The sequence below is a fragment of the Dipodomys spectabilis genome, unplaced genomic scaffold, assembly GCF_019054845.1.
Source record: "Dipodomys spectabilis isolate Male_0828 unplaced genomic scaffold, ASM1905484v1 ptg000001l, whole genome shotgun sequence".
NCBI classification, from domain to species: domain Eukaryota; kingdom Metazoa; phylum Chordata; class Mammalia; order Rodentia; family Heteromyidae; genus Dipodomys; species Dipodomys spectabilis.
The window spans coordinates 31824664-31848705 of NW_024870678.1; the positions used below are offsets into that span (position 1 = coordinate 31824664).

The 24042-nt window shown below is 52.7% G+C and overlaps 1 protein-coding gene across 1 annotated transcript; it reads right to left on the reverse strand.

Moving 5' to 3' along the window:
- Nucleotides 1-26: 26 nt before the first annotated feature.
- On the reverse strand, nucleotides 27-23804 carry Zc3h12d (zinc finger CCCH-type containing 12D; the record flags this gene model as incomplete). The annotated part of the gene is made up of 7 exons (XM_042678387.1): nucleotides 23665-23804; nucleotides 22993-23163; nucleotides 18328-18684; nucleotides 10089-10228; nucleotides 5530-5764; nucleotides 2344-2450; nucleotides 27-625 (listed from the first exon to the last, which is right to left on the reverse strand). Coding segments are annotated over exons 2-7 (1467 nt in total), but the record flags the coding sequence as incomplete, so codon positions are not given.
- Between the last annotated feature and the right edge of the window lie 238 nt (nucleotides 23805-24042).

Genomic DNA, 24042 nt, shown 5'->3' on the forward strand with positions numbered 1-24042 from the left:
ATCGCGCGCTGCTCCCGATCCGGACGCGCGGCGCCGCGGGGCGCGGCGGTGCCGGTGCGCGCCCGGGCGCGCGCGTCCCTCTCCTCTCCGGCGGTGAGGACCGCAGATCCACCCGAGGCGCCATCGCCCCACGTGGGCTCCGCGCAGCTCCAGCGGCTCAGCAGGCGCTCGCCGGCCGGTCCGCGCCGGGCAAGCGAGTCCCCGGGCGCGTCCTCGTCCTCGGGGCCCCGTCGACCTCGGGGCAGCTGCACCTGCAGGCGGGGGGGTGGGAGAGCGCGGGGGGCCGGGGGCCCCGATCGCGGGCCCGATCCCAGCGGCCCCGGGCTGGGGGCGGCCGCGGCGCCGGACGGCGCGGGCAGCCCGCGGTGGGGAGCGCGCGGCGGGGCCTGGAGGCTGCGCACGGCGTCCTCGCTGAAGGCCAGCCGCGAGAAGCTGCCCCGCAGGGTGGCCAGGTCCTCGGCGCGGGGCTCGGCGGGCGCGCGGGGCTCCCGGGGGCTCGGCGGGGCTGCACCCGACGGCCGGGCCTGCGTCTTGGCACGAAGCTCATCGGCCACCGACAGCTGCGGGCGGCTCGGCCTCTCCGGATGCGAGAACTTGCACTTGATGCCGTAGGTGCATTTCTTGCCTAAGAGCCGTGGGGCAGAGAGAAGTCTGGGTGGGGGGGGGGCCTGAGGGGTCCCCACGGAAGAACCCACGTGGCCCCTCTCCGTGGGGATCCCTCCCTGCAGACACCCAGCCCACCACCACTCCAGACTCTACTGCCCTCGTGCCACCAGACTGGCAGGTGAAGGGGCACAGGAGGGACCAGTGAGCCCAGGTCAATGTCAGAACCAAGAAAAAGAAGAAAAGGGGGAGACATCTAAGGCAGAAGCTCTTCGTAGAGAGAAACTCCGGGTTCATTCTTAAAGGAAATCCTCAGAGGTAGAGACTCAGAGCAGAGGAGGGAGTTGAACAAATTAAGAGCCGTAAATAACAATGAAACTCAGAAAGAGTGGGAATCCCGGAAGGTGGTTTGATCTTGGTGGTGTGATAAGTTTGGAATGTGTTCTGATAAATGTCAGCTAACCCGGGAATGCAAGGAAGGGTGAGCCTGGAAATACAACTTTTGCTTTGATGACTCGCTGCTTTGCTTCATTGTTACTTGTGATCACTAACTGCTAGTTCTGCTTCCATCAACCTGCTTGTCATCACCTACACTGCCACCTGTGTGTGACCTGCTTGTCCCTTCAAAACCCTGCTGCAAGAGGGCTTGGCTGCCGGTCTTCACTGTTCTGATATCATGGGAAGCAGTCACCACAGATAAAAAAGATTCTTAGCCTGATTGACTGAGTGCTAGTGACTCTTTTCAGCGATCATAGGTTCGAGTCTCACCAGTCCCAGGAAGTTGGGATACTTCAGTCAGCAGTGTGACCATCTGTCCAGGATCCCCCCCTTGACCAGAGTCTTGAGATCAAATCTCTGGATCTGGTGACCTCCAGCCTCTATCTCCTCAGGGACCTACAGATGTGACTAGCTTGGGGGCAGGGTGTGGGTGCTCGCGGGGTTGGATTGTGCCTCTAGCTCTGCCTCTGTTTCCCTCCATTGTGTGAACCATTGTTCTCTTCCTGTGCGGTGTTCTAATAGAGCTGATCAGTAAGAGATCTGAACTAAGGCACTTTGGAGTTCCAAAGGGAGCAGCCTGGGCCAGCCTGAACATAACTTTACACTCAGCGAGAAGTGACATTGAATGTCACGCGAGGCCTTGTGGAAAACAAGACCTTGGCAAGATGACTTGCCAAAGATAAAGAGCTGACCAGAAGGTTGACGGTGATCAAATCCTTAACTCTCCTCACCCCCAGGGTTTGAACTCAGAACCTTAAGCTCGTAAGGCAGATGCTGAAGCACTTGAGCCATGCCTTAGGCCTTTCTCAAGGTTGGGCTCAAGCCCTGAGTCCCTACTTCACCTTTTAAATAGCTGAGAATACGGTCAGGAACCACCCCACCTAGCCTAATCTGTAACTCTTAATGGATAGCCCATACCAAAGTCTGCGGTGGTCAGGTCTGAAAGGTCAGGGGACAGAGGGGATAGTACGAGGACATGAGGTACAAGGAGGTCAGGTGAAGAGGCTGAGCCCTGAGGCTGGGGGCACACAGCTTTCCTGCTTCTCAGACCCAGCCTGGCTCTCCATGTCACGCTGCACCCAGGCCAGGCAACCATGTCTAGGATGTCAGTTCATCCTTCCAGGAGCCTTGTCAGGAAACTGCAGCCCCGAGAGCTTAGGTTCCTCTCCATAGTCACACAGATATTTAAGGACACAATGTGGGGTTAGAACCCAGAGCCTGCGATGCCTGAGTGCCACCCACCATAGGGGCAGTGCTTCCAGGATGGCGCTGGGGGCCTCGGCTTCTTGCTCAAGAAGTTGCTCAGGGTGGGTCCCCGGCGGCCCAAGGGGTCATCAGGAGGCATGAATCTGAAGAACAACCAGAGATGAGTCAATGGCATCTGGATGGAGGTTGAGGGGACAGGCCCAAGCCACCCACTGAAGCATGGGTCATCCATCCAGGAGCTGCCAGGGCGTGTTCAACGCAGGCCCAGAAAGCTCTAGCAATGCCTTAAAAAAAAAAAAAAGTGTACCCATGAAGCCAGGCACCAGTGGCTCACACCTGTAATCCTAGCTTTTCAGGAGACTGAGATCTGAGGATCACAGTTCAAAGCCAGCCCAGGCAGGAAAGTCCCTGAGACTCTGATCTCCAATGATCCACTAAAACTCCAGAAGTGGAGCTGTGGTTCAAGGCACTAGCCTTGAGTCCAAAAGTACCTGCTTCATCAGAATTCTGCATTGTGCCTACTGCCTGGGTGATTTTCCTCCAGGAAAAGGGACATCATCCCTAGGGCGTCCCCAGCTTCCCACAACCCATCGGGACCCCCTTGGCTTCATAGCTCCTAGAAGGTGTCATAGCGTAGGCATGCTCTCTTGTGTCCACATGCCATGCCACACTTGGCTTGGGCATCACATGGGAGAGTCAGTGCTGACAGCACCTCCTGGAAGCCGAGGCTTGGGCCATTGGCACACAGCACCTCAGCTGGTGGTCTGCAGACCCTCCTCTCCTCTGCAAACCCGGGGGCTCAGGGCTGCCTGCCCCTGCCTGCAACTCCCTCTCCTTGGCACAGGATAGGAACGTATACTCCAAGCTCAAAGAGAAAACAGCCCTTCGGAAGGAAAACTCCCATTTGCCGAGATCCACCATTTTAAGTAAATACATTTGGCAAGGCGCTGGTGTCTCATGCCTGTAATCTTAGTTACTCAGGAGGCTGAGATGTGAATAAACAAATAAATACATAAAAATGTCTGTTCCCAGGAGACCTGTTTAAGCAGTGCAGAGGTTCTGGAGGAGGCCTGTGAACCCTATACATGGGAGAGGCTGTTTCCATGGGTTACTGTCTCCCTAAAAGTCAGAATCCTGCTGACCTGGGGGCAATTGGGTGATTCCTGGTCCCTGGAGGGCTCAGCTCCCGGCTCCCCGCTGCGTCTCTGGCTTCAGAATTGGGCCCTGACCAAGAATCCAAGGAGCCGCCGTCTACAGTTATTAGAAGTCCCAGTGGCTTTGAGTCCTGGTCTCTCAGGAGCAGGACCAGTGCCAAGAGGGCCCTGGGGACGTGGCCGGGACACGGGGCAATGCCCTCGCTCGCTCAGGCAGCAGGCAGGTCCTGCTTCTGGCCGCCCTCGGCCGAGGCCAGTGCATGGGAGCTTGGCTTAGGCCCCTGGTGTCACCAGGCCAGAAGCAGCCACGACCCTCCAGCCCGCCATGAGCATTGCTGGAATCCACAGGTACCAGACTTGCCACGTCCTTCTAGGCTTAAGCTGGCCACTGAGAGCCGCGGGCCCTGAGTCTCTGGAAGTGACAGTGAGGGTTACCTACTTGGGGGGGGGGGGGCGGGACTGTCGCCCAGCAGCTGTCCTGGGGCTCAGGAGGACATCTTTGCCTTCCTCACTGTAGGGCTGGGAGTGGGGGAGGACCGTGCCGGGAGCCTCACCAGCGGACAGTGCAGACCCAGCACCACGGGGCCAGGGACCCAGCAGCCGACAAGCCTCACCCCAGCAACCCCTACCCAAGCACCTGCTGCCTGGCAACCCCAAGATCAGTGTGCAGATCACCATTCCCGTGGTGCAGATGTCTGATAGGTCCAGGGCCGAGCTGACCCAGGGGCCAGGTCTAAGGAGCCAAACCAACAGGTTCGCCTGTCCATCTGAGCCAAGAGCCGGGAGCACACTCCATTCCAGTCAGTCAAGGTCTTTACAGCCCACCGCCCATATAGCATTCAAAACAACAACAACAACGTTCAAGAAGGGAAAATAAGAAGAAGAGAGGGAGTAGTCAGTAACCTTGCCGACTCAGGAGGCTGAGAGCTGAGGATTCAAGTTGTAAACCATTCCTGGCAGAAAAGTCCTTAAGACTCTTATCTCCAATTAACTAGCAAAAAACAGAAGTGGGGGTGTGGTTTAAGCGGTAGAGCACCAGCCTTAAGTGGAAAAAGTTAGATGAGAGCACAAGTACTGGGGTTGAGGGGAAGAGAAACTGAGAGAGCGAGCCAGCGCGTGTTTCCTGGGCTGCCCAATGGTGAGGACAGGCCGGCTCTGCGCCCAGCCCTCCATGCCGGCCCTGCACCCAGCCCTCCATGCCGGCCCTGCACCCAGCCCTCCATGCCGGCCCGCGCCCTCCATGCCGCTCCGCGCCCTCCATGCCGGCCCTGCGCCCAGCCCTCCATGCCGGCTCTGCACCCTCCATGCCGGCCCGCGCCCTCCATGCCGGCCCGCGCCCTCCATGCCGGCCCGCGCCCTCCATGCCGCTCCGCGCCCTCCATGCCGGCTCTGCGCCCTCCATGCCGCTCCGCGCCCTGCCCTCCATGCCGGCCCGCGCCCTCCATGCCGGCCCTGCGCCCAGCCCTCCATGCCGGCCTGCGCCCTCCATGCCGGCCCTGCGCCCAGCCCTCCATGCCGGCCCTGCGCCCTCCATGCCGGCCCTGCGCCCTCCATGCCGGCCTGCGCCCTCCATGCCGGCCCTGCGCCCAGCCCTCCATGCCGGCCCTGCGCCCTCCATGCCGGCCCTGCGCCCAGCCCTCCATGCCGGCCCTGCGCCCTCCATGCCGGCTCTGCGCCCAGCCCTCCATGACGGCCCTGCGCCCTCCATGCCGGCCTGCGCCCTCCATGCCGGCCCGCGCCCTCCATGCCGGCTCTGCGCCCAGCCCTCCATGCCGGCCCTGCGCCCTCCATGCCGGCCTGCGCCCTCCATGCCGGCCCTGCGCCCAGCCCTCCATGCCGGCCCTGCGCCCTCCATGCCGGCCTGCGCCCTCCATGCCGGCCCGCGCCCTCCATGCCGGCCTGCGCCCTCCATGCCGGCCTGCGCCCTCCATGCCGGCCCGCGCCCTCCATGCCGGCTCTGCGCCCAGCCCTCCATGCCGGCCCGCGCCCTCCATGCCGGCTCTGCGCCCAGCCCTCCATGCTGCCCCGCGCCCTCCATGCCGCCCCGCACCCTGCATGCCGCCCGTACCTGTCATTGACGAAGGAGAACATGAGCAGCCTCTGCTCGATGAACCACCCCCACTCGGGGTTCTCGCTCTGCAGGTCGCGGTAGCTGTCATTGGACACGATGACGCCGTCCTCCTCGTAGGCCACCTTGACGATGTAGCGGTCGTCGTAGCACACCACGCGCTTGCCGTTCACCTTGCGGGACGGGGTGTACACGAGCACCTCCTGCCGCTCCAGCTCCTCCAACACGTGCTGCTCTGGGATCACACGCAGAGACCCCACTTCAGGGCCTTGGGGAGGACCCCTGACCAAGCCCAGGGAGCCCCCTAGCCATTCCTGAGACCCCGCTCTGCCGCAGCCAGCAAGATGGGGGCAGGGTTCCGGAAAGGGGAAGAAACGACGGTGCTCCCAGTCTCCCAGAGGTTCACTTCTTTCACTGTCACTGACTTTGCAGCAGACTGAGAGCACAGAGATTCGGAGTGTCTGCCCTGTGCCTTTGATGACACAGTCCAGAGGATGATACCCTCAATATGGGAGAGCTGTAAGCCCTGTATGGTGGTGCACATCTGTAATCCCAGCTACTTAGGAGGGGGAGGTAGGAAGATCTCAGTTGACAACAGCATGGGTAAATGCATGAAACCTCATCTGGGAAACAAACTTAAAGCAAAAAGACTGGAGGTGCAAGTGCAAAGCCCTAAGTTCAATGCCTAGCACAGAAAAAAAGGAGTCTACTGAGTCCAGGATTCAGAAGGTGCGCTCTACGCTGGGTGCCAGTGGCTCCCGCCTGTAATCCTAGCTACTCAGGAGGCTGAGATCTGAGGATCTCGGTTCAAGGCCACCCCAGGCAGGAAAGTCCTTGAAACTCTTATCTCCAATAAACCACCAGAAAACCGAAAGCTCAAGTGGTAGAGCGCTAGCCTTGAGCTGAAGAGCTGAGGGACAGCGCTCAGGCCCAGAGTTCAAGCCCCACAACTGACAAATAATAATAATAATACACCTTTTTACCTATCCCACAGTATCACAAGCAGATTGCATAAGCCCAGGGGCGTGCGAGTTCTTGCACAAGTTAAGAAGGAGGTAGACAGGTCAGCATGTACAGATATGGCAAGGTCCTTCCTGTCAGGGGCTAACCATCGGCATCTAGCAAGGGAGGGCCACTCTTTGACCTTAGTTTTACCTTTGAGACACAAAAATATAAATCTCTTCTACACATGACAATGACTCAGAACTCAGATAGAATATCAGCATAGGCCTGGGCACTGTCCCTCAGCTCTTCAGAACAAGGTGAGTGCTCTACCACTTGAGCCACAGAGCCACTTCTGGTTTTGTGCATGGTTTACTGGAAATAATCTCCAGAAATTCCTACTCGGGCTGGCTTTGAATTGTGATCCTCAGATCTCAGCCTCCTGAGTAGCTAGGATTACAGGCGTGAGCCACTGGTGCCTGGCAGTATAGTCTTCATAAATTGTTTCTTCCCTCAAGTGATGGCCCTTTGCAACATGACATGATGTACAGACTGTGTAGAAGGGTGTGCTAATGAGCTGGGGGTGTACCCCAGTGCTAGAACATTTGCCTAGCATAAGTACCTCCTCCCAAAAAAGAAGAAAGGAGGGGAAAGGATGGAGGGAAGGAAGAAAGAAGGGAAGGAAGGCAGGAAGGAAGGAAGAAAGGAAAGAAAGAAGGAAAAGGCAGAGCACTTGCCTAAAAAAATACATAATGCATCCTGGTACACAGTACAATTTAAACATCCATAAACTTGGAGAAGTAGGCGGGCCCTGCGTGAACAGTGCCTGCTACCGTTCCCAGTTCAGTCTTTTCTCATTAACACAACCCAAGTTGTGCTAATCATAATGTTTATAGGATCCTTGCTTGTGTTTTTTTTAATGTGTGTGTATGAAGACTATTTCAGTGTGCTTACACATTGGATTTTTCACAGCTGGAATCATGCTGTAAGCTATATTCTAGGAGTTGAAGCTTGGGCCTCACACTTGCTGCTCACACTCTACCACTTGAGCCATGCCCTCTCCCCCGGGCCCCACCCCATACTTGCCCTTCTACACCTGCTTTCTTCATTCACCATGCGGTGGGCAAGGCTTGGCCAGACCCATGTATTCATTGTCAGCAGTGTGTCTAAGTCCCTGGGACAGAAGCCCAGGGAACTCCCCAGGGAGCATCTCTTAAGAACTTTGGCCATCTGGTATGTACAGAATGGCCTCTTATAGTGGTTCTATCTTGCATTCTCTTGTTATTAATGAGATTGGGCATCTTTGCACATATTTATTGCCATTTATGTTTTCTGCACAAGGTAATTCATGCTTTAGGTCATCTTTCCATTGGTTCATTGTCCTTTTTTTTTTTTTTTTTTTTACTTCTGGTTCATATGTTATGTATAGCCTGCCCAAGTTTTAGTATCTCTCCCTCTCTTTGTCTCTATCTCCCTGTTTCTAGTATCTGTTAATGAAGAGGTTTTTTTAAGTTACTAGAGTCAAGATTATTTATCAAAGCCAGGCGCCAGTGGCTCACGCCTGTAATCCTAGCTACTCAGGAGGTTGAGATCTGAGGATCGAGATTCAAAGCCAGCCTGGGCAGGAAAGTCCGTGAGACTCTTATCTCCAATTAACTACCAGAAAACTGGAAGTAGTGCTGTGGCTCAAGTGGTAGAGTGCTTGCCTTGAGCTGAAGAGCTCAAGAACAGTGTGCTCAGGTCCAGAGTTCAAGCCCCATAATAGACAAAAAAAAAAAAAAAAGTTATTTATCTTTTGTTCTGTGTGGCTTATTTAAAATTCCTTTCCTACTATAAAATAATTTCTTACTCTTTGCTCCCTATCATAATGACATATTATACAACCAAATGGCTGGAGGCACGAGTCTCCCGTTGAGATGATAAAAGTTGTTTGCAGTTGCTGGTTCATGAGGAGAATGAAAGGTGAGCATGCACTCCCTTCCTTCCCACCCCAATCCGGAAGCCATGACCGTGAAGAAATGCAAAGGGGCCCCACAATCATATCAAAAGTGGACTTGGGGACAGCAGCAAACTCAGGTCTGTGAGAAGTTTCAGAAGACAGGAAGCAGAGAAGACACAGCAACCCTGCCAAGTGGTGCTAGAGAGGCTGGCGGCGGAGGCCGGAGCCAAGCTCCCCGGAGGCTGCGTGCTACTCCCTGGGGCAGGGCCTGGCCGAGGTGCGCGCAGCAGTGCATTCACTCAGAGGGAACCAACCTATGCTCATCGCCTACCCAATCACTATGAAGAAAGAGAAGACACAGCCAGCCAGAAAGAGGGCTGCCACTGTGCTGATCTCCAACAGAACCCTCTTCATTCTGGCACTGGAAAACGTGGCAGACAGAGCACCCACTGCCTGCCTGCTCCCCACAGGGCTGCCGGCCAGCACTCGTGGTGAGCCCTGCTATTCAGGGACGCAGCCATATGCAGGGACAGAAACCCCCTGGCACTTGCATAGGTTTATATGTTCTTTATTCACAATAAAAACTGACAAACACAGATCACCATACTGCTGGACAAAAACCAGAGAGAGAGAGACAGAGAGACAGAAACAGACAAGAGACACAGAGATAGACAGAGATGAACAGAGACCTGATCCCAGAGGATAATTTATAGAAGTTAACAGCACATTTTTCAAATGCCCAAGAAGATATTGTATCCATAAGACAAGAATATTACTTTATTTTAAAATAAAAAAATAATGGAGCTGGGCACTGGTGGCTCCTGCCTGTAATCCTAGCTACTCAGGAGGCTGAGATCTGAGGATCACAGTTTAAAGCCAGGCCAGGCTGGGAAGTCTGTGAGACTCTTATCTCCAAAAACTACCAAAAAAGATGGGGAAGTGGAGCTGTAGCTCACATGGTAGAGCATTTTTGAACAAACAAAGCTCAGGCATAGCATCCAGGTCCTGAGTTCAAGCCCAGGACCAGAACAAAAATGAATGAATGAATGAATGAGTAAGTAAATAAATAAATAAATGTGAAACACAGAGTGGCCCCAAGGTCGACTCTCTGATGGCTGACTTTGCTGACCTGGGTTGGTAATGGCCTAGCCTCTGACATCTTGCTATAAGAGAATTGGGAGAAAAAAACCAAACAACCTATTTATTTAAATCACTGTGTTTGATTAGTTATTCCTGGTTTAGGAATTGAAATAGAACTGAGGATCTAGTTCAGTATGAAGGCCATTTGCCTATCATAGACAAGGCCCTGGGCTTCATCCCCAGTACTGAAAAAGTTACCCTTGCCTGGCCGAATGAATGTTTCTTTCAGATCTGATTGGCTCTGACAGGAGGAATACAGATCCAATCTTTCTTCAGAGTATTAAAAATTATGGGAGAATTATTTTTGGAACCTAATGGCTCACAGTTAAAGATAATCTAGCCATTCGCTGAGTCAAGAGTATTCATTGAGCACATCTCTGTGCCAGAGGCTAGGCTAAGCCAAGATGAAGGGCCCCATGAAACTTGAATACATTGAGGAGGGGATACCACTAAGCCCAGACTAACCAGCTGCCACTGTGGGGGGCATTACCCAGGAAGAGTGCACCATACCCCAACACGTTTGCCTGGTCCAGCCTACCTCTGATGGGGGTATCCGAACGTGTTGGCTCTTTCCTCCACGATGGGACAAAAACCTTGATGTACGTGTGTCCTCTGTCCCTGAACCAGTCCACAGCCAGCTGGATTCCCCGGCAAGAGAAGGCTTCTTTATTTCCATGGCTACGATAGAAAGACAGAGAAATCTGCAGAGCTATGACAAAGGTGCCTAACGGCCATCTTACAAGATGATCAAGATGGACCCAGACAATTCTGACCCAGGCGACTCTAACCCAGAGCATTCTTGGCTGAGCACAGTGGTGCATGTTTGTAAATCCAGCTACTCAGGAGGTCAAGATGACCAAGATTAGAAGCCATCCTGGGCAAAAATGTTAGCGGGAGCCCCATTTAACACACAGGCATGGCAAAGTGATGTGTGTCTGTAATCTCAGTTATCTGAGAATAACAGGTCGGTTTGAGGTCAGTCTCAGGAAAAGCAAATATGGCAAAAAAAAAAAAAAAAAAAGGACTGAGGGGATGGCTCAGCTGATAGAGCACTTGTCCAACAAATAAAAGGCCCAAAACAAGAAGATTAATTTAAAAAGTAATATATTCTAGCAAATTATGTATTTGTAGAAACTACAGCCTGTAACTGTGACCAGGCAACTGTGAGACATACTCTGGTTCTGAGGGGGAAAACTGTCTAAGGATTCACTATCAGTCATCTCCTTAACCAAAGCCAATATGGACTGATGTGGAATGGATGGGTGGAGCCATCTGCAGAACTGCTCTCATCCTGAGAGATGGTCATGAATGTGTTACGGGGTTTCCCAAGGCCCAAACAAGGAGGCCAGCTCCCTACAAATCCCACCAGACACATCAATGAGCAGTGAGGGTAGAGAGAGGTCTCCAGGGCCATCTCCTTCACGAGCCCACAGTGGATTCCATCAGAGGTAGACGAGCAGCGCTAGTGATCTAGGGGTTGGCAGGACCTATGGACACCTGGAGGCTGAGAACCCTGGCTTAGGCCTTCATGAGGAATCACAGCCTGGTCTGTTCACATTAACGAATGGCAGAGCCTTGCTGACCTGCAGCCCCACAGCCTGTGAACGACAGCACTGGTCTGGCCATCCCTGACCCAGAACCCCCTCGCTGCTCCTGCAGCCAACATGCAGAAGGAGTGGATGATACCCAGTCTCCGGTTGTCCAGGACTGCGCACCCCCATGCCTGCAGACCCCAATAAAGGCTTGAAGCCTCAGAACTCCCCCTCCACACCCCGGGGCAGCCATCCTTCTTGAGGTTTTCCACTCGCCTGTCTGGAAGATGTGTGTTTTTGCTTTTGCTTTGACTTTGCTTAGCTTTCATAAATCTGCTTCTGCTTTGGTCTCCCCCCGGGTGTGTCCTTGAATTCTTTCTTGAACAAGACCAAACCCTTGCTCGCCCTAAGACCCAGTGATGATGCACGGAAGCCGCACGGGCCTCATCTGGCAGCACAGAGGGCAGTAAACTGGAAGGGACCAGAGCGGGCTTGGTGCCAGCTAAGAAGCTGTGGTGATGGGAACTGAGCTGCCCGTGCCAGAGAAGAGAGGAAACGTGGGTGAGCTTGAGAGCCATGTAGAAGGCACATCTCCAGAGCTCCATTTCTGATTAGCCGTGGAGGGTGAATGAGGGCACTGAGGCTGCTCAGACCTCTGGCATGGCTGGATGGGGGCTGTTCACGGACACAGGACTTCTGAAGGCAGATCGGGTTAAAAACAGAATGTCACTCACAAGTTTGGTCTTGGAGGCACGCTGGGTTGGGGAAGGGGGAAGCTTTGTGACTGCCAGGTGGGTATGCACGGCTTCAGGGAGGAGGCGTGAGCAGTAACAGTTGGGGCTCGTTGCCTAGAGTTTGAGCAACAGTAGAAGCCACAATGTGGACAAAAATAACCGATTGCCAGGGAGGAAGTGAGAGTGTGGTGAGGAGTGGGGTCCCGGTGTTTTGCAGGGAAGGGAGACAGACAGCAGACCGAGATCTTTCTGCTTCCTCCAGCCCCTTATCACACCAACCTTGACCCCTTCACCACAGGACCTTTGCACCAGTTCTTCCTTCCCCCTTGGCTTCATTCACTCCTACATCTCCTGCAAATCTCAGCTGTGTGTTCATGTCCTTGGGAGCGGTGTCCCCTGACTTCTTGGATTCTCACAGCACCACACCACTGCCTAGTTCGCCGCTGTGTTCCCCCTGCCTTTCTGGTCATTATTTAGGGCTGAACAAAAGCGTGCTGAGAAGATGAGCCGCGTAGGCAGCAGGGATAGTCGTCTGGAAAGACCGTGGTAAGGCAGGACATGGGTGGTCCAGGGGCCAAGACTGCAGCGTGGCTGCCACACAGGGAGAGGGCGGAGGGGAGGCAGAGGCAGGCCAGGCTCTGAGCAGCGTCCTGAGAGCCCTGACCATGTCTGCCTGCGGCCCGCACAAAGTCATCCATGACCCACCCTTGCTATTTTCTCTGGGGACTAAGACAGACATAGGTTTTTAAAAACAAGGAAGGAGCTGGCCACTGATGGCTCATGCCTGTAATCCTCACTACTCAGAAGGCTGAGATCTGAGGATCACGGTTCAGAGTCAGCCCCGGAAGGAACATCCATGAGACTTTGATCCCTGATAAACCACCAGAAAACCAGAAGAGGCACTGTGGCTCAAGTGGTAGAGCCCTAGCCTTGAGCTGAAGAATTGAGGGACAGCGCCCAGGCCCAGAGTTCAAGCCCCACAACTGACACAGAAACAAAAACAAGGAAGGAGCCAGGCGCCAGAGGCTCACATTTGTAATCCTAGTTACTTAGGAGGCTGAGATCTAAGGATCGAGGTTCAAATCCAGCCCAGCCCAGGCAAAAAAGTCTGTGAGACTTTTATCTCCAATTAACCACCAGAAAAACCAGAAGTGGCTCAAGTGGTATAGCTGAAAATCTCAGGGACAGAGTTCAAGTCCCACAACTGAAGTAGAAAAGAAAAAAAGCGGGCTGGGAAGGTGGCTCAGTGGTAGAACACTTGCCTTGCATGCTTGAGGCCCTGGGTTCGATTCCTCAGCACCACATAAGAAAAAAGCCGGAAGTGGCGCTGTGGCTCAAGTGGTAGAGCGCTAGCCTTGAGCTGAAGAGCTGAGGGACAGCGCCCAGGCCCAGAGTTCAGGCCCCACGACCGGACCAAAAAAGAAAAGAAAAGAAAAGAAAAAAAGCCAAGGAAGGATGTAGTTGGAAGCACTAAGCTGTCCAGCTGGAAGTCAGGCTGTAGGGGGAGGGGGAAACATGCGGAGCCTGGCATGGCCGCCAGGTCTGGGGTTCTCCACATTGAGAGGAGACATCCAGGCTGAGCCAGGAGACTCCCACAAACCACAGGGCGAATACCTTAATGCAGGGGCTGTGGGAAAGAAAAAGGACTGGGACACGAGGTCTTGCTAGCCCAGGAGGAAAGAGGAAAGGACTTGGAGGGAGAAGGCGGCCGCTCACCAGCTGATCGGCCCTGTAGAAACACGGTGCAGTCAGGAACATGAGCCTTGTTTTCAGTACAGCCTGCAAGGCCGGAAGCCTCAGGGTGATCCTAGCCCTGCATGTCTGCCTTGAGGCAACACATCCCCAGACATCACCATCATCGGCCTCTCGCAGGCCCGCAGGCCTGGTGGGCTGTCAGAGGGCCTAGGGATAAACCAACACTTGCTGCTGGGGAGAGCACTTGGAGCAGAGTCCAGTAAGGGCCTCCACCGGGCCTCAGAGTGCTGGGGGGAAGGGAGAGGGGACCTGAGTCATGCACCTACAGGGAAATGGACAAACCGTAAGTTGTCCATGCCGGCTCTCTGCACTGGTTTAGAAGGCCCCATATGGGGAGGCATCCCTGCCGCTCCTGGGAGCGCCCACGGGTGCAGAGAGTTCTGCCTGCCGGGCCGTGAGGCACATTTCAGTCTCATTCCATCACTGCCACAAGCTCCTGCAGAAGTGACCTTCACCTCCGTTGATCCCTTGAAACTGAAGCAAAGCAACGCACCCAGCGCTCTGCTCTCCAGGCAACCAGACCCTGACTGCCACCTTCCAGCTCTCCCTCCCGCCTCCTCAAGACCCCTGGGGCCCCCAGGGCAGCTCCTCTGGCTAAATAGCTCCTGCTCAGGTGAGGACCCTTGGTGGAACTCTTAACATGCACTGGGAACTGGCTTAGAAGGCCATGAGAAAAGGAAACAGGAGCCCTGAGGTTTTGAAAAGGGGAAGCGGGCTAGGGCTGTCACTCAGAGAAATGACACAATCTGGTTGTACACCACTGTACCCTTGACCGGTTCCCAAGAAGGCCCTGAAGTGGTGAAGAGCTCCCAAAACAGCCAGCAGGAAGCAAGGCTATGGGAGAAATGGAGGCGGGAGCTCAGGGGTCGGTGCGGTAGAGGGCTGGTGCTATTTCTGCTGTTATTTATGGGTGGCAGTTGAAACGGCCCTGTTGTAACTGTCACCACTCTGAGCCTTGGCATGAGATCTCTGCCCAGCTCAGGCCAGAGGAAGAGAGGCAGAGTAGGCGCTGCTCTGGACACCCTGACTGATGATAAGAGCAGAAATGGATGAGGACCTAGGAAGAGGCTCAAGGCTCAAGTTAATCAAAACAGATCTAGAGGCTCAGAGGCCAGTCTGACCTTATCTGGGCTGGGTATGATAATAGGTACCTATAATCTCAGCACTCAGGAGACAGGCAGGACGGTAAGTTTGAGGCCACCCTGGGCTAGACAGGGAGACCCTCTCTCTCAAAACAATAATACCTTTATCTCAAAAACTGGCTTAATTTTTGTCTCAAAAATCTCTTTCCTACCTCCCTGAGAAGTCATATGTAAACCAAAGTACAGATCCAGCCTGGATGCCCATCTCTGGGCAACTCCTTCCAAAAGAAACAGTCTGTTAGGTTTTAAAATGAAAACATCAAACCTGAAGAAAAAGGCCAATGTGCTCCAAACACATTGCACGAAGCCCCACTGCGGAGCAAGAAGAGGATGTGAAATCACTGGGTGTTTTCCCTCCATGCTGCCTCTTCTAGACTTGCCTACAGAATGCAAAATAGGTTGGGGGCCTAGGAGTCCACCGAAGACATGTGCTCACAGCAGCTCCTGAGAACCCACGATCTTCCCGCACACTGCCAGACAGCTCCTAGCGGGTTCTCAGCGAGAGCCACCTTCTCTTTACAAAGTGGCAGATAGAGGGATGGCCCTTATATAGGGTCTGTGAGTCCTGCAGGGCCATGCGATGCACCACCACACAAGCACCAGCCATGTAGGAACAAGGCCTGGCACCAGCAGACCCCAGTGAAGGAAAGTCTAGGAGACTCTTATCTCCAGTTAGTCACAGAAAAAGTGGGAAATGGCGCTGTGACTCAAGTGGTAGAGTGTTAGCTTTGGGCAAAAAGAGCTCAGGGACAGTGACCAGGCCCAGAGTTCAAGCCCCCAAGATCGGCAAACTAAAAAGATAATAATAATAATAATAGCTACTGAAATACAATTTCGTGAAGACAATGAGGGAAAAAAAGTTACTGAAAAGCCAGGCTGCTGCTCTGAAAGCCAAGGCACAGCCACCACAGCCCTGAGGACAGAGACACAGCAAGCAATGGACACCGGGTTTTACCAAAAGCAGCCACATGAAGCGACCCACGTCACACTTGATCTTCCAGCTCCCCCAGAGCCAGACAGCACGCAAACAGCAGTGTCCACATCAAGACAGAGGACAAGGCTGTGAAACACTGCAAACCTCAGGAGGAGGCCCTTTCAACGCTGCGTGAAGTCTAAGGTCAGCCGGTGATGAGATGCCCATTGGACTTTCAACTATCCATGGTCTGTAGAGGGTTAACCTCTGCTGGGATCTCTTCCACAGCTGAGGATCCAGCAGGCTCTGGGGGCCGTGGATCCTGCTGAAACTCCCAGTGGGCAACACTGTAAACATCACTGCAGGGAGAAAGGCCAGGAAGGGGGCAGACCTTAGGCCCCCACTCTCTCCCATAGCCTACTTTTGAAGGAAGCAAATGAAGTCCCACAATTAAGTGGTTATGCAATTTGTCTCCTTTCCCTAACTGTTACAACCCAGGGGACAGGGAGTAGAGGGGCAGGGATATTTTGTGTGTGTGTGTGTGTGTGTGTGTGTGTGTGTGTGTGTGTGTGTACAGAGAACACAGTCTGGTTGGCTGAGGTATTTTTATAAGCAGCAAGTGTGTCAAAACATCTAGGCAGGAAGTTTCAGTAATGATTTCCCTTTATAAGCCACACAGAGTGAGTGCAAAGGACTAAGCTCATAACGGTTAAAGGAAGTTGCGAGTGGAAGTGGCAGACCAAATGGATTCACCCAGTGCACTTCATGCGCACTAAAGCACGTGGCTTAATCTTGAATTCCAGGCCACGGCAGAGACCTCCACCAAAAGACAGCCCTCCGGTGGACTTCTGTTATAACAAGTTCCAAAGATATTCTCTGGCCCCAAAGAGAGAAGCTGGTATTCTGTGACCACTTTAATGTTCCAATTTGGAACTCAAGAACTCCAATCATCTCAGACTGGGAAGGACTTTGATATACATGGTAATTATCTTCTATCCAAAGCCCTTTTCTGATTGGTCCCTAGTGAAAGAGAATCACTCAAAGGACAGATTCCCCATGCTTACACCCCTCTCGGAGATTACTCAATTTTTAAAAGTCTTGTTAACAAGCCAGAGGTCTTGAACTTCGCAGGACAGCACAGGCTTCTGTATCTGTTCCCTGTGGGGTAAGGTGGAGAAGCAAGGACTCTTGTCTGTTGGCATATTCCACACCAAGGAGACTGGCTGGGTATAAATGGAGTAAGCCCATCACCAGTGGCTCATACCTGGAATCTTAGCTACTCAGGAGGCTAAGTTCTGAAGATCAAGGTTTCAAAGCCATCTCAAGTAGAAAAATCCAAGAGACTCTTAGGTCCAATTAACCAGCAAAAAGCTAGAAGGGGAGATGTGGCCAACTATGAACCCAAAAGCTAACCAAGAGCTAGAAGGTCCTGAGTTCAAGGACACACACACACACACACACACACACACACACACACACAAGCAAATGCTCTTTGACGCAACATGCAGCAGGTGCATACCTGAGTGAACTATTCCAAACTTCCGCTCTGCAAAGTAAGCCTCAAGGCCCAGGAGAACCCCCAGCCTACCTGTGGACACAGTGAGAGCCGCTGAGAGCCGCTGTTCTGAATTCCTGCCGCTAACTTGCTTATTTAAACAGGAAAGCATGTGTGTTTTCAGCTATGAGTGAACCATTTCCGATGACTCTGCCCTTTGCCTGGTTGTAGCGCAGCCCAGGACTAGGAGGATGCAACTCTGGGCACTCCCAACTGGCCCTGCCTTCAGCCAGGGGAATCTGTGGGAAATCTTTCCCCGCACAGCTCAACCAAACTAGGCATGGTAACACCGCCATGTTCAAATCCCCAAACACACAAAGCCAAGCCACACAGAGTCACACAGCCACATCTGCAGCTGGTAGCAGGGTGGGGGGCTGGGGGTAGAGGGAGGAGGGGTCCAGACACTTCTCCCAAATCTAACAAGGTAACAGCATCTCACACCCCCACCAGCCCCACAGCAGATGGCTAGAGAGAGACGATTCAACCAATTCTTCCCATCAGATGCTGAACTCTTGAGGCAGACAGGGGGAGGGTCCAATGACACAGAAGTGGTACCAAGTGCTTTCAAGTCATTTTCCATCTTGCAGTCACACAGCTAGCTAGTGATAGAGCAAAGGGACAACCAACCCCTGATCCTGCGCTCCTCCGGGTTACCACCCCACCCCAACCCACAGCTCCAGACAACGAGAGGCTCAGAGAGACTCAGCAATTTGCTGAATTCATACAGCCACTGAGAGGTGGATCAGAGTCCAAAGCCCAGTCCAAGCCCAGTCCAAGCCCAGTCCAGGTCCCAGTAGCTCACACCTGTAATCCTAGCCACTCAGGAGGCTGAGATTTGAGGATCAAGTTTCAAAGCCAACCTGGGTAGAAAAGTCCATGAGACCCTTATCTCCAATTAACTACCAACAAAAACAAAAACAAAACCCCCCAGGACATGGAGCTGTGGCTCAAGTTGTAGAGCTCTAGCTTTGAGTAACAAAGCAAAGGGGCAGCACTCAGGCCCTGAGTTGGACCCCAGGACTGGCACCAAATAAGTAAATAAGTAAATAAATAATAAATGACTGACTCAATGCTCTTTGGGCCATAGAAAGATGGTTCTCAGGGCTCCTGAGAATAGCACAGCCCCGGCCTCCTCAGGAAAGCTACCTCATTGCCACGTTGCTGCCGTCGATCACTATGGGCCGCAGGGAACTGGCCAGGTCGCCATCATCCTCTTCCAGTGCTCGCTGGGCAGAGTCCAGGGCCCCACAGGAGCCCCTGGGAACCAGCAGGGGCCCCGTGCTGCTGAGTAGACCCTCCTGGGTCCCCGGGCGGCTACCTGTGTGGATCAGCTCCTGCAGCACGTCGTTGACCAGGGCTCCGTCACCCAGCTTGCCCAGCACCCTGACCACGTCCTCACGGCTGTAACCCAGCTTCTGGAAGAACTCCATCTTGCGCTCCATAGTATGTGGTATGTATGGGTTCTGTCCCCAGCTTCTTCCTGGCGAAGCCCACGGACATGTGCTTTAAAAGAAAAGATAAGAAAAGCATTCATCAGACATCTTCTAAGCAGCCCAGCAGCCACGGTGACAGAGGGCAACTGTGTGCCCATGCCTCCCTCCCAGCTCTGTCAGGAAATAATCACGTTAACCCTGCTCCCCTCCGGGATTTTCCGCTGCTCAGCGTGGCCACGGAGCCTGCAGCAGCTTCCATCAGGCTGAGTGTGGCAGATCATTCTCTCAGGCCCTTCCCTCTGAGCCCACCAGAGCCCAGTGCAGGGGCTGAGCAGGTCTCTCTGCGCCTACAATAGGCCAAGGACATTTCTAAGTCTCTGTAGGGAGCTAATGGTGTCTACCCAAATTCCTATGCTGATGCCCTTAGTGCCAGAAGCTCACAATGCCACCCTATTTGGAGACAGGGCCTTTAAAATGAGGCCATTCGAGTGAGCCCTCATCCAGTGACTAGAATCCTTGTGAGAACAGGAGATGTGGACACAGACACCCACGAAGGAAGGGCCCGGGAAGATGCTGGAGGATGGTGGCTACCTACAAGCCCAGGAGAGCGGCCGCCAAAGCAACCAACCCTGCCCACATCTTTTTGTTGTTGTCGGTTATGAGGCTTGAACTCAAGGCCTCAGCACTGGCCCTGAGGTTTTGTGCTCAAGGCTAGCACTCTACCACTTTGAGCCACACAGCTCCACTTCTGGTTTGGGGTGGTTAATTGGAGAGAAGAGATAAGAGTCTCATGGACTTTCCTGCTCAGGCTGGCTTCAAACCATGATCTCAGCCTCCTGAGTAGCTAGGATTACAGGTGTGAGCCACCAGCGCCCAGCCCTGCTGACATCTTGATCCACAACTTCAGACCTCCAGAACCCTGACATAGTGGATTTCATAGTGCCAACACCTAGCCTGCAATATTTGTTCAGGAAGCCCTGGTAGATAATATGGGCTCCTGGCTTACACAGGGAAAATGGGCCTTAAGTTCCTTCCTTGGCCCATTCATGGTGGCCACCACCACCGACACACCTCTCCGCTCTGGAAGAAAGGGAGAGAAAAGAAGATGAAGACAGTAACAGACTTTAGGAACATGAAAGCTTATATCTGGTGGACTTTGTGGTTGCCTATCACTTTCACACAAAATCTCTTCCTTCAAGCTCTAGTGGCTCCCGGTGGGAGGAGAGAGACAAGGGTTCTCCTTTGATGAGAGAGGAAACTGAGGCACGGAGAAGGGAAGAGTAGAGATGACAAGTGGTAGAGGCTGGTAATTAGTAGGTCCCACAAATAATTTGTCATTTGTAAGCTGCTCAGAATAGAAGCAACGTCTTGTTCTTCCAGAAATGGAAAACAAAAGAAGCAACTAGGTGACTTCTCTTTGGTCACCAAAGAACAGCTGTGAGGTGAGTCTAGGCTTATTTTGTAACTCTGCATTCAGGTGTGACAGAACAGAAACATTTCTGAAATGAAGGAAGACGTGGGTGTTTGGCAGGGATGGGCGGGCAGCGCGGCTGCTTCTCAGAGGTGACTTGCGTGGGGCAGGACAGCTGTTTTGTACAGAGGGCGAAAGTAGCAGAATTTTCCTAATTCAGAATCTTTTTTTTTTTCTCCTTTAGAACTTTAAAATCAACTTTGAGCTGGATGGGGTGGTTCATGCCTATAACCCCCAAGGCAAAGATCAAGAGGATTGCAGTTTAAGACCAGCCTGGACAGAAAAGTTAGCAAGAGCCTTCAACAAACAGGTCAGGTATAGTGACTTGTCCCCTGTAAAGTCTCATACTGGACTAGGTTTAAAAGTATGAGACCATCTCTGAAAAATAACTCAAGTAAAAAAGGATTGGGGGTGTGGCCTAGCATCTGCAAGCCCTGAATTCAAACCCCAGAATCATCAGTAAATAAAGAAAATCAACTTTGCTCTCTTTAGAACAAACTTCTCCCAAATAAAGAAAGAGGAAGCTGTGAGGAGCCTTCCTGGCCCCTGCATGCCAACGCTCCCCGGAATGGGATGGCTCTTGAACAGCGACTCCCCAGCTGCTTGCTTTGCTTTTCTATTTTTAAAACCTGAGAGTCTGAACAACTTCATCTCAGGGTTCTTCCTCAATCTTGACTGGAAGTCACAAGCAGCAAAGATTAGTAATAAAAATCTGCAAAGAGGCCTCATGAGCTCATGTGATGGTCAGCACCCCAACTCTGTACCCTTGGGCTACTAGTCATGGTGACAGTCCCATGGGAAGACTTTCTGGTAGAGTTCAAAGTCAGAGACCAAGGCCAGGTGCCAGTGGCTCACACCTACCACTTTAGCTACTCAGGAAGCTGACATCAAGTCCTAGAGACTCTGATCTCCTCTAACCTCCCAAAAAAGCTGGAAATGGCTTGCGCGCGCACACACACACACACACACACACACACACACACACACACACACACACACACACACACACACACACACACACACACACACACACACACACACACACACACACACACGAGTCAGAGCCCCACTTAACAGACAGAAGCCAAGAAGGGGAAGAAGAGGGTTAGACAAGGGAATTGCATGAGATGGATTTTTCTGGAATCAGCCCCAGCCCCAAGTTGAAGACCCCAAAAGTCTAGAAAGTTCTGACTGGAAGATCTGAGGAAATATGAAAGTGAAGGAAGGGAAGAGAGGGATAAGAAACAGAGGGCCGTGGCCATGTAGTAGGTTCACCAGCCCAGAAATTCAGAGACAAGGCGCTTCCTATGATACTGTCTCTGGATACTCAACTGCCCCGCAAAGTGGAAACTCGCCCTCCTGCCTCATGCTGCACCATCTGTGAGAACAATGAAGACAAGAAAAGTTTTCATGACTTACCCAGGGTCCCAGAGCTGCTCAACAGAAGAGGCCCCAAGAACCACGCTGCCTCTGGCCCAGGCCGGAGGGCGCCTCCTAGTGACAGACTGCCCAAAGGCCTCACAACAGGCCCCAACGTGCTGATCGCCTTGTCCCTGCCCCAGCCCCTGTCCCCAGGGCTGCTCTGGGTACCAGGTGCCCACTCCACAGAAATGCACACGAGGGACTTCCACTGGGAGTGGACACCATAAGGAGAAAGGACTCCTGACTGTGGCTCACCCAGTGTCAACCGAAAGTTCCCCTTACATCTCCAGACACCCCCCCTCCCCGCCTTGAAACCAGCTGTCCTGTCTGCTTGATTTGTTGTTGTTGTTGTTTTCAGTTACATGTAAAGTAACGAAGAGACAAAGATTTCAGTCTATAAGATTGGCTTTTAACAAAATTAAATGGGGGTAAAATATAGAACAACGTATTTTGAGTTTGAATCACTTTCAATGTACAGTTCCACGGTGTCCGAATGTTCACCTCTAACTCAGACCTGTGAAAGTCTATATCCATTGATACCACCCCCCACCGCGTCTGATCTCAGGTTCTGGAACCATCTTTCTACAGTCTCTAGGAATTCTTTTGTGTGTGTGTGCCAGCCCACAGGGCTTGAACTCGGGGCCTCATGCTCTCTATTGGCTTCTTCACTCAAGGCTGCCTGGCATTCTACCACTTGAGCCACAGATCCTCTTCTGGCTTTTTGCTGGTTATTTGGATTCTCTTGGATTTCTCTGCCTGAGCTGGCTTGGAACTACGATTCTCAGATCTCAGCCTCCTGAATAGCTAGGATTATAAGTGTGAGCCACAGCGTGTGGCCTGATCTCCCTTTTGATCACATATGAGTGGAATCATACAGTGTTTGCCCTTTAGTCATGACTTACTTACTTGGCATCATGTCTCAAGATTCATCTATGTTGTAGCAGGTATTAGGCGTTCCTTCTTCACACGGCTGAATAATACTCCCCTAGGTATATACTCCACACAGTATAAGTATCTAAGTGCCCAGTGGGCACTTGGGTTGTTTCTACCTTGTGGCTACTGTGACAAGTGCTATTAAGAACATGGCCTTTTGCCAGGCGCCGGTGGCTCACGCCTGTAATCCTAGCTACTCAGGAGGCTGAGATCTGAGGATCACGGTTCAAAGCCAGCACAGGCAGGAAAGTCTGTGACACTCTTATCTCCAATAAACCACCAGAAAAACAGAAGTGGCACTGTAGCTCAAGTGGTAGAGCGTTAGCCTTGAGCTAAAGAGCTGAGGGACAGCGCTCAGGCCCAGAGTTCAAGCCCCACAACAGACAAAAAAAAAAAGAACATGGCCTTTTGTTTTCTTCGCACACAGGTCCTCTGGTCTTTTCATCGCTGCTGTGGGTTACTTAGGGTCACTAGGGGTCACATGATATTACCCTCTGGATAATGCATATCCCAGAATGACTCTACTGTACATTCTGACCTACCTATACCTACCCAGTATTGGCACTCCAAGATGGCATCATCTGGCCTTGAGAAAATCCACAATCTGGGGTGTGGGGAGCAAAGCTGAGGTTTTGTTTTATGACAGCAGGGAATTGCCCCAAATTATCTTTACCACAATCAGATTAAGAGGTAGCTCGCTTTCTCCTGCATTCTACTCAGCGCCTGTGGAGCCATCAGAGGAGATGAGGTGAGGGGCCACTGTCCAACACTCCTGCTCTGCGTTCAGGCAAGGAACAGAGACCCCGCCAGACTAACACGGAGACCCGCGGTCACCTTTGTGAGCACAGAAATGGGGTAAAATGAATTCTACTCCATGGCCTTGAAGTAACTGTAAAGACAGTAGCCAGAGGTTTGGCTTAAATGGAAGAGTTTTCTGTCCCTGACCCCAACCAAATCCTGACTAAAATAATGATCAAATAAAGATGGCACCCAAAAAATAAATTAAAGACTGCTTCCCTTATTTGTGTAGTTGGAACTCTTCAGATAATTCCAAGTTTGAGAAGTCAGTTAGTCCAGGAAAACATTCCCTCCAGGACTGCTCTCTAATCTGCCCACCTCCCTCCCTCCCCCTCCCCCCCCCAGGGTCTGCTGCTTCCCAGCCCACCCCAGGGCTGAAGTCTGCAGTCCTGCCATGTTGACTGATGGCTGATTGCCAGCACTCACCAGCAGGGAGTCTTCAATGGATGCCTGCTTCTGGCAGACGTCCTCCTGCCAGTCAGGGCCTGGGCCCCTGGGGGGTGGGAGTGAGTTGACAGGGGAGGCTCAAGTGAGGGGAGGCCGGCCAGCCCGGCCACACTCCTGTGAGAAGCCACTTGCTGTACAGAGTCACGTTTGGTTATAAAGGTAGCTGGGCTTTGAGTTAAAAATAAAAGGAAAGGAAGCAAGCCACCAGCCTAAGGCCAGGAGGAGACAGGGGCATGAGTCACCGAATCAAAGTTCAGCAACCACAGGCACGGTGAACGCTCCTGACAGGTCGGTGTGGGCTCCTTGAGATGTGCAACCTAAGTCCGAGAGAAAAGCAGGCTGAGACCTGCTCTTCCG